Source organism: Dermacentor andersoni, chromosome 9, assembly GCF_023375885.2.
Source record: "Dermacentor andersoni chromosome 9, qqDerAnde1_hic_scaffold, whole genome shotgun sequence".
In the NCBI taxonomy this organism is placed as follows: Eukaryota; Metazoa; Arthropoda; class Arachnida; order Ixodida; family Ixodidae; genus Dermacentor; species Dermacentor andersoni.
Window position 1 is genome coordinate 102,337,970 of NC_092822.1, and position 15,086 is coordinate 102,353,055.

The following is a 15,086-nucleotide window of genomic DNA, read 5'->3' on the forward strand; positions in this document are numbered from 1 at the left end:
GAGCCTTGAATCCGAATTAGCATTCGTAACTGTCCAGACTGCACTGAGCTATGCCTGACTTGCAGCAGAGTCTACGTGCGAATTTTACCATTTGGATGTAGCGTCTGCGATAGCATTTCTTCGTCTTCGTCTAGCTGTCGCACTGACGGGTCATGAACGTATTCCCACTCGCCCTATTCCCGCTACTTGTCCCTACTCTGCTTGCCTAGCTTAGCATTGTCTAGTTGTGTCCTCGCCTACCTTCCATTTCTCCACGGTGTTCTTTATCGTATTTCAGTTTGCTTACTCTCCTCCTGAATATGTGAGGCCGTGGAACTGGCCTTTAACAACAAAAAGAAGGGGGGCAGGTTGTCACTCCCCAAGGGCAGGCTCACTCGTAATCGAAGGCGACGCCGTACTCGGTCTTCGTGTGCTTCGCCGCGGTGTCAATGAAGTGCTTCACTTCGGACCGGTACGGCCCGCCAAAGTTCTCGGCATGCGAGGCGGGCATCTGCTCCAGGAAGGTGTAGTCACACACGCCGTCCTCGGGGAACGGCGAACTCGCCGTGATCGCCGGCCCATACGTGCACACCAACGAGTACGGTGGGATGGGACGCTCTGTACGTGCAAGGCACGAGTAGAGCAAGCACAAAGATAGAGGGCAACGCGCATAGCATCAACGGGAGTGCTCTAAGAAGTATTACAACGACTCATAGGAAACTATTGTCCTCGGCAATCACTGCATGCAATGTGCTTTTGATTGGAGTCATCGGTAATGAGATGGTATTGGATGCACGCCCTCACGCACTTTGCTGTCGAAGCTCTGCCGACGTGAGGCGATGCTCGCGATGTGCCGATGAAAAAGATTTTTTCTGTCGCTAAGAGGGGTACGCGACGTACTGTTTCCATTTCCAGCCAATGTTCCAATTATTGACGAGCGAAAACGGATTAGTGACTAACTTAAACCGTAAACTTCCTAAGGAAGGTCAACAATCGGCGATGACGGCAAGTAAGCAGCGACAAACGTACCGGATCCGTAAGCACTTTCAGGCCTCACCAAATACTGACTTGCGGGGACAGCCGGCAGTAAAGTGCTGTTTTCCGACATTTATTTTCAATTACACAAAATATATTTACTAATTCACCAAAATATACCTAATACCAGTGCTTTTCTTAAATGTACAAAACCTTACGTTGTCACTATGCGCCTTCAATGTAGACACAGATCCTGTCAGCTAGTCAACTCTTATAGGTAAGGCATCCAATTCATGCCTACATTCTTGTTTTTCTGCATTCCGTCATAATAGGGAAGGAAGGCGGTGCATGTTCAAAATGTCTCAAGACAGGGTGTACTTAGAGAGGACTTCTAAGTTGTGCGCCGCGTACATGTGAATGTTTATTTCAGGAGTTGATGACAACATTGTGTAAAGACTAGACTGGCTATGCGCATTAACAATTCATACACGCGTTTCCCGGCCAACGAACAATGACACATTCGCTGGTTTTTTCAAAGCGCCGCGCACGACCTTGGAGCACTTGGAGGCGGTTTCCTCGCCTTCGGAGTGCCGGTATAGGAACCAAACTACCGCAAGTGCTGAGTGCATTAACGGGCCGAAAGAAGCTTGTTCTTTCTTTTTAAGTTGTAAAAAGATGTGATATATGTGAAAGATGCGAAATCGTCGGAATATCGGGTATTTCAGCTCACACATTACTTTTTTTTTATTTCCTGTGGCAGATTGCACAATTCTAGTGCATGAGCTGGTCTACTCGGAGAGGTGGACATTACTTGAAGAAAAAATTGAAATGCAAGATCGCCTAATTAACAAAAAATTCAATAATCAAATTTTCAGCTACTCACCTCATAGAACATATTGCAATTTAGAAATTCAAGCCGGGGAGTTCGCGAGGCGGATCCACTTGGAATCAATTCGCAGGATGACAACTGTTTAGAGATATTATTTCCCAAAAGTTGCGCTTAAATGCATTGGCGTTTCAGTTACTTTTGTGGTTCCATGCATAAAACGACGTTTTGGTAAGAAAGTAAGTGAAACGACAGGGCATTTTCACAGCCATTTTGACAGCGCATGTCTCGTAAATGGTGTAATCTACACATTTATTTTCAAGTGGATATGCCTTGCACTCTTGGTGGCTAGAATTTGTAAATTTCGATGTGCTCCGCAAGGTAATTAGTTAAAAACATAATTGATTGTTTTTGTTGATTCGTCGATTATGTTATTCATTATTTTTTTGTGCAAGTAATGTCCGCCTCTTCGAGTAGACCAACTCATAGACTATAATTGTGCCATCTGCCACAGGCAAGTTCTAAAATAAAAATTTATGGGGTTTTACGTGCCAAAACCACTTTCTGATTATGAGGCACGCCGTAGCGGAGGACTCCGTAAATTTCGACCATCTGGGGTTCTTTAACGTGCACCTAAATCTAAGTACACGTGTGTTTTCGCCCCCATCGATATGAGGCCGCCGTGGCCGGGATTCCATCCCGCGAACTCGTGCTCAGCAGCCTAACATCATAGCCATTGAGTAACCACGGCGGGTTAGAATAAATATAAATATAGAAAGTGTTCATTGAAACATCCTGTATGTGTGTGAGGAGTGTCTTACGGTTTACATATTTGTAATGCGTTAGCATTAGGAGTGTCAAAGGGAAAAAAGCAATGTCTGTGAAATTATATATATATATATATATATATATATATATATATTTATATATATATATATATATATATATATATTTATATATATATATATATATATATATATATATATATATATATATATATATATATATATATATATATATATATATATATTGTGACGAAGAAGATCGGCAGGCTGAAAAGCCCCGTTGCCATCGCGTGGCACGTACCCAGTTCGTTCCCTGGCTGCGTCCTACCTGCTGGTGCTGAGTTTGTCGCTGCTGCTCTACGAGCCGAATAAACCCCCCTTTACCATTGGTGGAGGTGCGGGGTACAACCAGAATTCTGGAACTTCGTAATCGGACACTGCAGCCCGTCTTCATAATGCCGGAAGAAGGACCACCACAACCACAACCCGCTGCCCCGGTGACTACCGTGGTCTGCCCCGGCCCGTTGCGGCAACACGACCCACCCATCTTCAGTGGTACCGAAGACCATGACGTAGAAGACTGGCTCGCTGACTACGACCGGGTGAGCATCCACAACCACTGGGACGACATCAAAAAACTTAATTACGTATCGTTTTATTTGAGCGGTGTCGCCAGCGTGTGGCACCGCAACCACGAACGTGATCTGACGACGTCGACGGCCTTCAAGACTAACGTGACAGAGGTATTTGGGCGCCCCGCCGTTCGCAAGCTTCGCGCCAAGCAACGTTTCCGTGGCCGTGCGCAACAGTGCGGGGAGACATTTACCAGCTATATAGAAGATGTTGTCGACCTCTGCAACCGCGTTGACGTCACAATGGCTGATGCCGAGAAGATCCGCCATACCTTGAAAGGCAGTGAAGACGACGCCTTCCAGATGCTGTTGGTGAAAAATCCCTCGACAGTCTCTGAACTCGTCAGTCTGTGTCAAAGCTTCGACGAACTGCGCAAACAACGCGTAGCCACCCGCCAATCTACACCTCAGGCCACTTCAATGTCGAGCTTGGCTGCTGCCCCGGATAACACTTCGTTGCTGCTACAGATCAAGGAGTTCGTCCGTGAAGAGGTGGCTCGTCAGCTTTCCTTGATTCCACTTGCACACGGCCAGCCGAGTACTCCGTTGGCGCCCGCTCTCCAATCGGTCATCAAGGAGCAGGCAGCTGACCACATTTCGCCTTCTCTTCAGCAGGCTCCGACGGCCGCTCCCCTGGCGTACGCCGAAGTCGCGATGAGGCCTGCACCGCAGACCTACGGCCCCCTTCGCCCACCTTTGCGCCCGCCCGTATCCCCTCCAGTCCGTCCACTGGTTCACTATGCACGACCTCAAGACCATTGGCGCACGGAAGACAACCGTCCGATTTGTTTTTATTGTGGCCGTGCTGTACACGTGGCACGTCACTGTCGCCTGCTTACACCGAACGTCCCGAACAATGTGCGTCCGTATGCGCCACGTTTCCAACGCCGCAACTATTCGGACGCCTTTGAATCTCCTTCTGCCGTCGACACCGCATTCTCCGCCGCTCGCCGTTCACCTTCTCCTCGCCGCCGCTCGCTTTCCCCCATGCACCGGCGGCGGAGCCCTTTGCGTCAGGAAAACTAAATATCGCAGTTCAGGAGGCGAGTACTGCGGTGCCAGCGAAATGTATAAGGCCTCACACTTCCACGAAGAACGTCATTGAAGTCGCAATAGAAGGAACATTGACGCTAGCACTTGTCGACACCGGCGGTGCACTTTCAGCAATCGATGCCCGTATTTGCCGCAAGATAGGAAAAGTGACGACGCCGCTTTCTGGACTGTCTCTTCGTACTGCCAACGCGCAGCACGTCGAGCCATCCGGTGCCTGCACTGCTCGTGTCATAATTCAGGAGGTCCTCTATATCATAGAATTCATCGTGTTGCCATCATGTTCACACGACGTCATATTAGGTTGGGACTTTCTCTCCACACATCATGCGATCATTGACTGCGCCCGCGCTGAAATCGAGCTGTTTCAGTTTTCGACCGATATTATCACTGACCATAAGGACCATTGTTGCAAAATCGCTGTTTCAGAAGACACCGTTATACCTGCCTGGTCTTCCACTCTTGTCAGTATCTCTTGCGAATCTGTAGATGACGGCACAGTACTCTTCGCTCCGTCCGAACTCTTAGTTCGCCGCCGTTCACTACCACTGCCGTTCGCCGTCCTCGAGTTCAAAGCTGGCGCCTCTCTCATGTGCGTCTCAAACCCATCGGCTGAAGCAATTGCTTTACGCCGCCGTGAAAGCCTTGGCAGAGCAGAGCCACTGACCTCATCTTCAATATTTGACACGATGGACGACTCCACTTATCTTGCTGCTCTCGAGGCATCGCCTCCTCAGTCACTGCCGCGTTCTTTTACGCCAGCTATTGCCAGTGACCTTACGACGACGCAGCGCGGCGAACTTCTTCGCTTGCTCCAAGACTTCTCTTCGTCTTTTGACTGCCAAGCAACATCACTCGGCCGCACGACGACTGTTTCGCACACTATCGACACTGGGAGCCATGCACCAATTCGACAGCGTCCCTACCGAGTATCGGCGACTGAAAGACGCGTTATCAATGACCAGGTGAACGATATGTTCAATCGCGGTGTCATCCAGCCTTCTAGTAGTCCTTGGGCACCACCAGTCGTCCTAGTTAAAAAGAAAGACGGCACCATACGATTTTGCGTCGATTATCGAAGGCTTAACAAGATTACCCGAAAGGATGTATACCCGTTGCCACATATTGACGACGCACTTGACTGTTTGCAAGGAGCGGAGTTTCTTTCCTCCTTAGATCTCCGCTCTGGCTACTGGCAGGTGCCCATGGCTGACGCTGACTGTTCGAAAACCGCGTTTGTAACACCATACGGCTTGTATGAATTCACTGTAATGCCGTTCGGTCTGTGCAACGCGCCCGCCACTTTCGAACGCATGATGGATGGCATCCTACGCGGCCTGAAGTGGCATACTTGCCTCTGCTACCTCGACGACGTTGTCGTCTTTTCTCCTGATTTTCTGACCCATCTTCGGCGTTTACATCAAGTTTTGATCTGTCTCCGGAATGCTGGTCTCCAGCTTAACTTAAAAAGTGCCGAATTGCAGCACGAAAACTGACTATATTAGGCCACGTTGTCTCCAAAGAAGGCATTCTTCCTGATCCTGCTAAACTTCGCGCCGTATCTGAATTTCCGAAGCCCACTAACTTGAATGCACTACGCAGCTTCATTGGCCTATGCTCTTATTTTCGACGTTTCGTTCGCAATTTCGCTACTGTGATCGCACCACTAAACCGACTTCTCCAAGGCGACAATGAACTTTCTGCTTGGTCGGAAGCCTCTGATGATGCCTTTACGACTCTTCGTTACCTACTCACGTCTCCGCCAACCTTGCGCCATTTTAATCCAAGCGCACCTACAGAACTTCACACTGACGCCAGTGGTGTCGGCCTTGGTGCCGTGCTCGCACAACGCAAGAACACTAATGCCGAATACGTAGTCGCCTATGCCAGTCGTGCCCTCACGAAACCTGAGGCCAATTACTCAGTCACAGAAAAAGAGTGCCTGGCTATCTTATGGGCTCTTCAAAAATTTCGTCCATATCTCTACGGTCGACGCTTGACGTGGTGACGGATCATCACGCTCTTTGCTGGTTGTCCAACCTAAAAGACCCGTCGGGCCGCCTCGCTCGGTGGGCCCTCCAAATCCAGGAATATGATATCCGTGTCGTCTATCGCTCTGGACGCAAACACGCTGACGCCGATGCCCTCTCGCGCTCCCCAGTTACTTCAGACAGCAGCACTTCTACCGACAGACATGACGTCTCACCACTTGACATCCTGGACATGGCATTGGAGCAACGAAAAGATCCATGGATCGTCATCATATTGGACTTTTTGTCAAATCCTCCGGCAACTTCGGCACCTCGAGCGTTACGCCGACAGGCGCAGCATTTCACGATCCGGGACGGACTTTTATACCGCCGCAACTACCACAATGACGGCCGCAAATGGCTCTTAGTAGTGCCTCGCCACCTTCGACAAGAGTTCTGCTCCGCTTTTCATTCTGGCCCGCAGTGTGGTCACGGCGGAGTGTCAAAAACGTACACACGGCTTCGCCTACAATATTATTGGCGAGGGATGTACACCTTCGTCCACAAATACGTACGCTCCTGCACTGCCTGCCAGCGACGCAAATGTGTCCCGCATCTCTCCACCGCACCTCTCCAACCACTTCCCTGCCCAGCTCAACCATTTGACCGTGTCGGCATTGATATATACGGGCCTCTTCCATCTACTGGAGCTGGCAACCGATGGGTTGTTGTCGCCGTAGATCATTTGACACGGTATGCTGAAACCGCCGCGTTGCCTGTCGCATCAGCAAAAGACATCGCCTCGTTAATTCTCAACAGCTTCGTTCTCCGTCATGGCGCACCTCGTGAACTGTTGAGCGATCGGGGCCGCGTATTCCTCTCGGATGTCCTGCAGTCACTCCTATCTGAATGCCAAATTATTCACCGCACTACTACTGCTTATCATCCACAGACCAACGGCTTAACAGAACGATTCAACAGAACTCTTGGTGACATGCTATCAATGTATGTTGCATCTGACCACTCCAACTGGGACCTTGTACTTCCGTTCGTCACTTACGCATATAACACTGCCTCTCAAGCCACTACCGGATTCTCACCATTCTTTCTGCTTTACGGCCGCCATCCCTCCAGCACCATTGATACGGTTCTCCCGTACCGGCCGGACCCTGCTGAATGCTCACCTGTTTCTGAGGTTGCTCAGCACGCCGAGAAAGGCCGACAACTGGCCCGTTCTTTGACGTCCGCTCAACAGTGCCGCCAAAAAGAACGCCATGACCTCAATCCTCCCCCTCACCCCTTCCCCGTCCACTCACTCGTGTGGCTTTGGGTCCCGCCTGTTGCTGCTCCTGGCCTTTCGTCCAAGCTCCTCTCGAAGTACCACGGGCCCTACCACGTGGTTGCACAAACATCACCAGTGAACTACGTGGTTGAACCCGGATCTACATCTTCCGATCTTCGTCGTCGGGGGCGAGAGACTGTGCACATTGACCGGCTGAAGCAGTATTACGATCCGCCCACCTCTTCCTTGGTCGCCAGGATGGTTACTCTTCAATTCCGGGGGTGATTGTGACGAAGAAGATCGGCAGGCTGAAAAGCCCCGTTGCCATCGCGTGGCACGTACCCAGTTCGTTCGCTGGCTGTGCCCTACCTGCTGGTGCTGAGTTCGTCGCTGCTGCTCTACGAGCCGAATAAACCCCCCTTTACAATATATATATATATATATATATATATATATATATATATATATATATATATACGATCTTCCAGTGACGACCTTCCACTGTGAATGGCGCAACTTAATAATCCTGCAAAGCGCTAATTATAGCCAATGAAATCCCCTGAGGCAGAACTTGCGCGGTTAGCGCGAAATTGACCAGGGGAAGGCAGGTGCGGTTGCCAGTAATTGTCAGCACAGTGTGCGGCACGGTAACACCACGTGTAAGTGTAACTGCTGGAGTTGTTGCGACCGCGTAATTACCGTGAGGTACAGCTGGTGAGGACAACAAGTCGACGTGTGTCACAGAGTGGGGCGGTAGGCGAATAAAATCCATGCAGCTCAAACGGCTTGGAGGCGGGTCCACAGGGTTTGCAAGAAGAGGTAAGTCAAGGCGAAGTGAGCCGACCGAACAGTCAATGAGGGCAGAATGATTGGCAAGGAAATCCAGACCGAGAATGAGTTCGTGAGGGCAATGCTCGATGACGATGAAGAGAACGGCGGTGTGTCTGTCAGCAATGGTGAGTCGGGCAGAGCACATGCCAACAATAGCGACAGTCCCTCCGTCGGCAACTTGTACAACTCGGTTCGGGGCGGGCGCCAGAACTTTCTTGAGCCGACGGCGAAGAGCAGCACTCATAATGGACACATGCGTCCCGGTGTCGATCAACGCGCACAGGAACATTGTCGACGAGAACGCCCAAAAGATTCTTGTTCGAGGGTAAGGTGAAGCGAGGATTTCGTGCCAATGTCGTCATTGCAGCTTCACCTCCAGAAGCTACACTGTCTAGTTTTCCGGTCGGGAGTGCGGCGAGTAGGTCGGAGAGGGAGCACGGCGTGACGGGGGCGAACGAGATTGACGACGGGAAGGAGAAAGCGAGCGGTAGTAGCGGGGTCCTGTCAAAGGGATCGCAGGGTCAGATGATGGAGCGGGCATAGAAGGGGCGAAGGAAAAGGATGCGCTAGAGGGGCGAGGATGGTAATCAGGAGAATAGCGCGTCGGAGAAGTCCAGTGGCTGCGGCAGTGGCGAGCGACATGTCCAATGCGTCGGCAGTTAAAACAGATCGGCTTGTCGTCCACGGTTCACCATTCGGAGGGGTTGCGCTGTCCATAAGAGGAGTAAGAAGAGCGCGGTGGCGACATGCGTGGAGAGAGGTTCCGAGCATAGGGAACGAATGGATTGCAGGCCGACGTTGGACAACTCTTGACGGACGACGGCCTGGATTAAGGAAATTGTCACCGGAGAAAGATCAAGTGACGGGAATGAAGGGGCCGCCGGTTGTGCCGCTTCGACCTCACGACGAATGATGCGGGTCAAGTTGTCACATCGCGACGGCTGGTGGAAGAGGTCGTCACAGGATGACGTAGCAGCTGTGTTGGGAAGTCGGGTGATGTGCTGGGATACCCGGCGGCTTTTAGCATGCTCGAGACGGCGGCACTCCTTGAGGATCGTATCGATGCTGGTGACGTTCGTAAACATGCACCAGTAAATTGAAGGCGTCGTCAGCAATGCCTTTGAGGATGTGATTAACGTTATCGTCCTCAGACATGGTCGGGTCAGCCTTGGCACAAAGGGCCAACACGTCGAGAATGTACGACACGTAGGACTCGGTCGACGTCTGTACACGTGTGGCAAGGGCTTTATTGGCATTGGCTTGGCGACCGAATGGATTGCCAAAAAGGTCGCGCAGCTTCTCTTTGAGGAGGTCCCAGCTCGATATCTCCTCTTCGTGAGTCAGGAACCATGCAAGTGGTGCTCCGTCGAGGTAGAAAAGAACGTTCGCAAGCATCATAGTCGGATCACACCTGTGACTGGTGCTAACACGTTCGTATAGGCGAAGCCAGTCGTCAATGTCAGGACTGCCGACTCCGTTGAAAAAACCAGGATCCCGAGGGGGGGAAACGGCGACGTAGGTCGGGGCTGCAGGCGAAGACGGTTGCGTAGATGAAGTGCCGCCAGCCGAAGTTGCACTGTCGCCGTTGCGGCCGCTGCGAAGCTCCATGACGGGTACGGGGAACGTCCACCTCCACCAAATTAATGCTACGTGTAGCTGAAGCCCAATGCTATATACAATTTATTTACAGGGAAGCGAACGGAAGGCCAAAATGGCGACGCTATATCAAGCGGGGCCCACGTCGTCTTCTTCCTCCTCAGTGCAGCCACACTGTGGCTGTATATATATATATATATATATATATATATATATATATATATATATATATATATATATATATATATATATATATATATATATATATATATATATATATATTGAAATTGACGGTGGTCTCCTCCGGAACACCGTCAGCTTCATTTCGCTCTTCGAAGAGGCTAGACGTGTGTCGAGCGAGCTCCTCAACACTTTTCAGTGTAATCAACGCAGTTTAAATCATGGATGCTGGTCCTCAAAGAAGTGCGACGTAATGCTAACGCACTTAATTCTCTCGCATTTATGGTTAAATCGTAACTGATTTTTTTTTCTGCATGTTCCGTTCCCTGACCGTAACCATATCCCTGACCACTTGAACAAACACATTAATACTCTATGCAAGTATCCACATCTTCGCTTTGTATGTCCCAATGCATAGATTTTCGCCCTATTGTCCACGAGATCGAGCAGAGTCGCCGCCTAGCGTGCGATGACTGAACCACAAATAGGGTTAATTCCGCCGCACGTCGTCTGCTAGGCATTACGTGTTTACAGTGCAGCAGTGTAAACACGTAGTGCCCAGCAGATGACGTATAGCGCAATCCAAACTATTTGTGGTTCAGTCATCGCCCGCTAGGCGGCGACTCTGCTTGATCTCGTGACCAATAGGGCGAAAATCTATGCATTGGGAACACGACAATGCAACATGCGAGGTCTGCGGCACCAAAGAAAATATCGACCACCTGCTTTGCCACTGTCTACGATATGCCCCGGAAAGACAAGAACTTCCTAACGCCCTCCAAAAAATGGAAAATCGGCCGCTTTCTGTGCAGGTGTTGCTGGAACACCGCCCCCATCGCTCGTCGGCCCACAAAGCGGTGAAGGCGCTTTTGTGCTTCTTGAGGACGACGGACTTGTGTGAATGTCTGTGACTATTAATGCAATTTCTATTAGACCACACGCGTCAGCGAGCTCACCGCTAATGTCCTTCTTTCCTTCCCTCCTCCCTCTCCCTGTCATCTTTGTTTTCCCCTTTCCCATTCCCCCGGAGTAGGGTAGCCAACCGAACGTTGTTCTGGTTAACCTCCCTGCCTTCTGCTTTTCTCTTTCCACCCTCCCCTACGTGTTTACATATGCTTGTATCGGCGTGAACAGGTTTAAAGGCCGTTTCTTCCGTGGCTGTAGCGCAGTCTGCTGCCCTACGATGTTCGACGGTGTAGAAAAGCATTTAGCATTGCGCTGTCGTCTTTGCGCTGCAGTAAGATCAGTGAACGCCAGTGTCGAGCGCGCGATGTCTGATTGTCCCACCCTGCGCTCGCCACAATCATATCACTTTTATTATGGCGTCGTTTTTCGAGAACATCAGAAAAGAATCGTACGTTGGTTTAATTAAGTGAAGTCGCTGCAGCGAGACGTGAATACCGTGGTGAAAAAGTGACTCGTCACGGTATGTCGTTCGCTCCGCAAACTCTGTGTTGCCAGGAAACATGAACGGAGTGGTGTGAACATCACTCAAAGTAGTAGAAAAAACTGTCCCTTAAGCGTGCATTCATATCATACCGCGTCATACACTTTATTAGCTTGATGCAAGACAAGGGCCACTATTAGCTGAAGTGAAACTAGCGAACGATATTAGCTAAAAAAATAATTGCAACTTTGTCACATCGCTGTCGTGCGCGAAACAGTGGAAGGACGATAAAAAATAATCTCGTCTGAAGCGACCTGATGAGCTATACTAAGGTACTGTCGCAGTGGCCTAGCTTGCCTAATTGAACTCATTAACTGTTTGCATTTCACAGCGAATAAAAAAAAGAAAACAAGCTGTAGAACGCGCATCAGTTGGTGGTGTAGAGTGCGCATTAACTTGCTACTTTACCTTTGTTTTACAGCAATACACACTCTTTTTTTATACAGTGCAAGAATGTCACAGAATGCACTATTAATAAGTGACGCAACAATATTAACAGACTAGGCGGAATCCAAACCGAACTTACACAAAAAGCCCCGAACCCGCCGTGGTTGCTCAGTGGCTATGGTGTTGGGCTGCTGAGCACGAGGTCGCGGGATCGAATCCCGGCCACGGCGGCCGCATTTCGATGGGGGCGAAATGCGAAAACACCCGTGTACTTAGATTTAGGTGCACGTTAAAGAACCCCAGGTGGTCGAAATTTCCGGAGTCCTCCACTACGGCGTGCCTCATAATCAGAAAGTGGTTTTGGCACGTAAAACCCCATAATTTAATTTTAATATTAAAAAGCCCCGAGAAAGTGCCGAAACAAAGACTGCGTTGTTGAGTGCCAGTCCCCCATTGAACGAGTGTACGTGCTTCTTTCGCGTAAATGGAAATGCTGTGCGGATTTCGGGCAAAAAAAAAAAAAAAAGAATGTAGCACTGGAGGGCAATATGAGACCAGCACACTACAGTGAGCGGGTTTCATTACCTGAAAAACGGGCCAAATTGTCCACAGCGGAATGCCCACACGCACACATGTCAATGCGCGCCGTCGAAGGCCTATGCACGTTGACGCGGCGACGGTGGTGCCACCTATAGTTCGATATCGCGGCGAATATTTATGATATTCTGGTGCTTTGTTAGAATTCTCTCCTTGCATATTTTTCATTTCCTTGTACTAGCACACTCCATCCTCCATCCTCATTCGGGAGTTACATCACCTGTACTATAATTAATATATATATATATATATATATATATATATATATATATATATATATATATATAATGTATAAACGACAGCACAGCTGCTGCGATGCTAACATTTGTTTTTTTTCTACTGGTATGAAAAGAAGGGCGGAAAATCCAGGTGCGCGATTTCAGCTAGTCACAACGACATGGTTTTTGTCGCCACTGATTCAGCAAGAGCTATCGTTACAGTCAATATGATCATGAAAAGGATATCGAAATACCCTAAATTTAGCATATCGCTGACGAATGTTCAATCGGTAAATATTTCCACATTTTATTGTTAACTCCCATATTCACTAAAGAATCCGTCATGATCGATATAGAGAAACGGCAACATGTATACTTCGTCTTGCCTTTAAGTAACGTTCAATAATTTTTGTCCGTGCGTATAGTGGCATTTTTAAACTGCAATTATAGGATTGTGCGTCAGGCACTCATCCTGATTAAGAAAAACAAATGGCGGACGCGCTTTATTTCTCTTCCACTGGTTGCGGTTGTTATAAATTTCACGAAAGTCAACGTAAAACAGAATCACCCTAAGCTTACGCGTCGTTGTCGTAGTCGTTGATATCGATGTCGTCTTCTTTGTTGTCGTCGTCTTCTTTGTTGTCGTCGTCTTCTTTGTTGTCGTTGCCTTTGTTGCTGTGGTGGTCGTCGTTGTCGTTTTCCGCTTTGTCATCGTCTTTGTCGCTGCGTGAGAAAAAGATTTAGTGCACATTTGTTTAATTATAAAACATTTCTGTAAAATAAACTAAGGTTTTGAAGAGAGAGAGAATCAACTTTTGAACTGAGCGCTTAGTGGCGGTTGGTGCGCGCTGGCACCAGATGGGGTGGAACCTTATTCGCAGGTCCCATATGCGTCCAGCAGTTCCTGGCCCCTAGCCGCCAGCGCGAGCTGGGTCGGTAGGTCGGGGCTGGACAACAAGGTCTCCCATCGCTCGGGGGGGTTGGGGCTGGGGAGGGTGGGGGGTAGGGATGGTGGGGGGTTCTTGAGGTTAGTGCACTCTGCAATGATGTGTGCTAGAGTGCCTTTTGACCGTCTGCAAAAAGGGCATAAAGTGTCATGCTCTGTTGGGAACATCTTGTGCAAGAGCACGGGATGCGCTAGCGACCCCGCTTGCGTGCGTCGCAGGATCGTTTGCTGCTGTCGGCTGAGTTGCGGATGCGGACGGGGAAGCCTACATCTGCCGCTTCTGTACATTTGCGTGATTTCTTTGTAGCTTGTCACGGGGTGCGGTAGCTCTGGCTCGTCCTCTGCCCGGATTGACAGTTCTCGGGCATAGTGGTCGGCGAGTGCGTTGCCTTCCACTTGCGAGTGAGCCGGGACCCACACGAGCTCAACGGCCCGTCCCGGTGATTTGCATTTGGTGAGGATCGCTAGTGCCGCGGGAGAGATGTTCCCCTTGCGGTAGCTTGCGTAGGCGGTCTGGGAGTCTGTGACCACGGTCCTCACTCCCGGTTGTGCGAGTGCGAGGGCCACGGCCACTTCTTCTGCTTCGGCTATATTCGTCGTCCGTATCGACGCGCCTGTGACCAGTTTATCGATGGTGGTGACGACCGCCGTTGCTCTGGTTCCGTGCTTGGGAAGCGAGGCGTCCGCGTAGAGAAATGATTCCTAATTTTAAGTGCGCTGTATGCAAACACCATCACAATACAAACTCAATAAGTTGTTTTATTTCTCACATACAGTCTTTTTTTCATTCTCATCCCGACAACGCTTAGGCATGCCTTATGTAGGTGGTTTATACGGGACGCCTTTAAATTTTGCTGCGTGTTTTATTTCTTTCACTACTGTACTTTCATTATTTTGCAAGTTAGCAAGTCGGAGGAAAACAAACCACAACTACCCAAATCGCTAACATTTAAGCTTTAAACACGAGCGCATAAGTTAAAACAATGCATAGAATTTTTCTCAATTTCCAAGCTTCTTTTCCTGCCGCAGATGCATTAGTCGTCGCCTTTTATGCAAACTTATTGACGTCTTACCGTGTTTCTTCTTTTTAATAGCTTTACCGCAGAGACCCGCCAGACCCGCCAGATCCTGCGCCTCCTGCTTTATTATACCCTCAGGTGCTCTCCTGAGGCCTCCGTTTGCCGTTTACATGTGGCCTCTTGGAACAGCGCTTGTAAAAAATGCAATCTATCGTCGCGACGAAAAAAGCGACGGGCGACTTATACAACAGTCAGAACCTTGCCCCTTCAGACACAGCGATCACCAAACGGGGCGTCAGTGCTCACTGCCTCACCGCGCCAGCAGCCAGTGGCGGGGCGTAAACAAACTCGACCGCACTCCGCAAT

The 15,086-nt window shown here is 49.5% G+C and overlaps 1 protein-coding gene across 1 annotated transcript in view; it reads right to left on the bottom strand.

The window, feature by feature from the left end:
• LOC129384001 (uncharacterized) overlaps positions 1-13,542 on the bottom strand; it is a 43,063-nt gene extending 29,521 nt beyond the window's left edge. Inside the window, exons 1-2 of the mRNA XM_072284384.1 lie at positions 13,335-13,542; positions 375-597 (exon numbers count right to left, since the gene is read on the bottom strand). Coding sequence (XP_072140485.1) covers positions 375-597; positions 13,335-13,506 — 395 coding nt within the window. The 5' untranslated portion in view covers positions 13,507-13,542. The remainder of the gene's footprint in view (positions 1-374; positions 598-13,334) is intronic.
• Between the last annotated feature and the right edge of the window lie 1,544 nt (positions 13,543-15,086).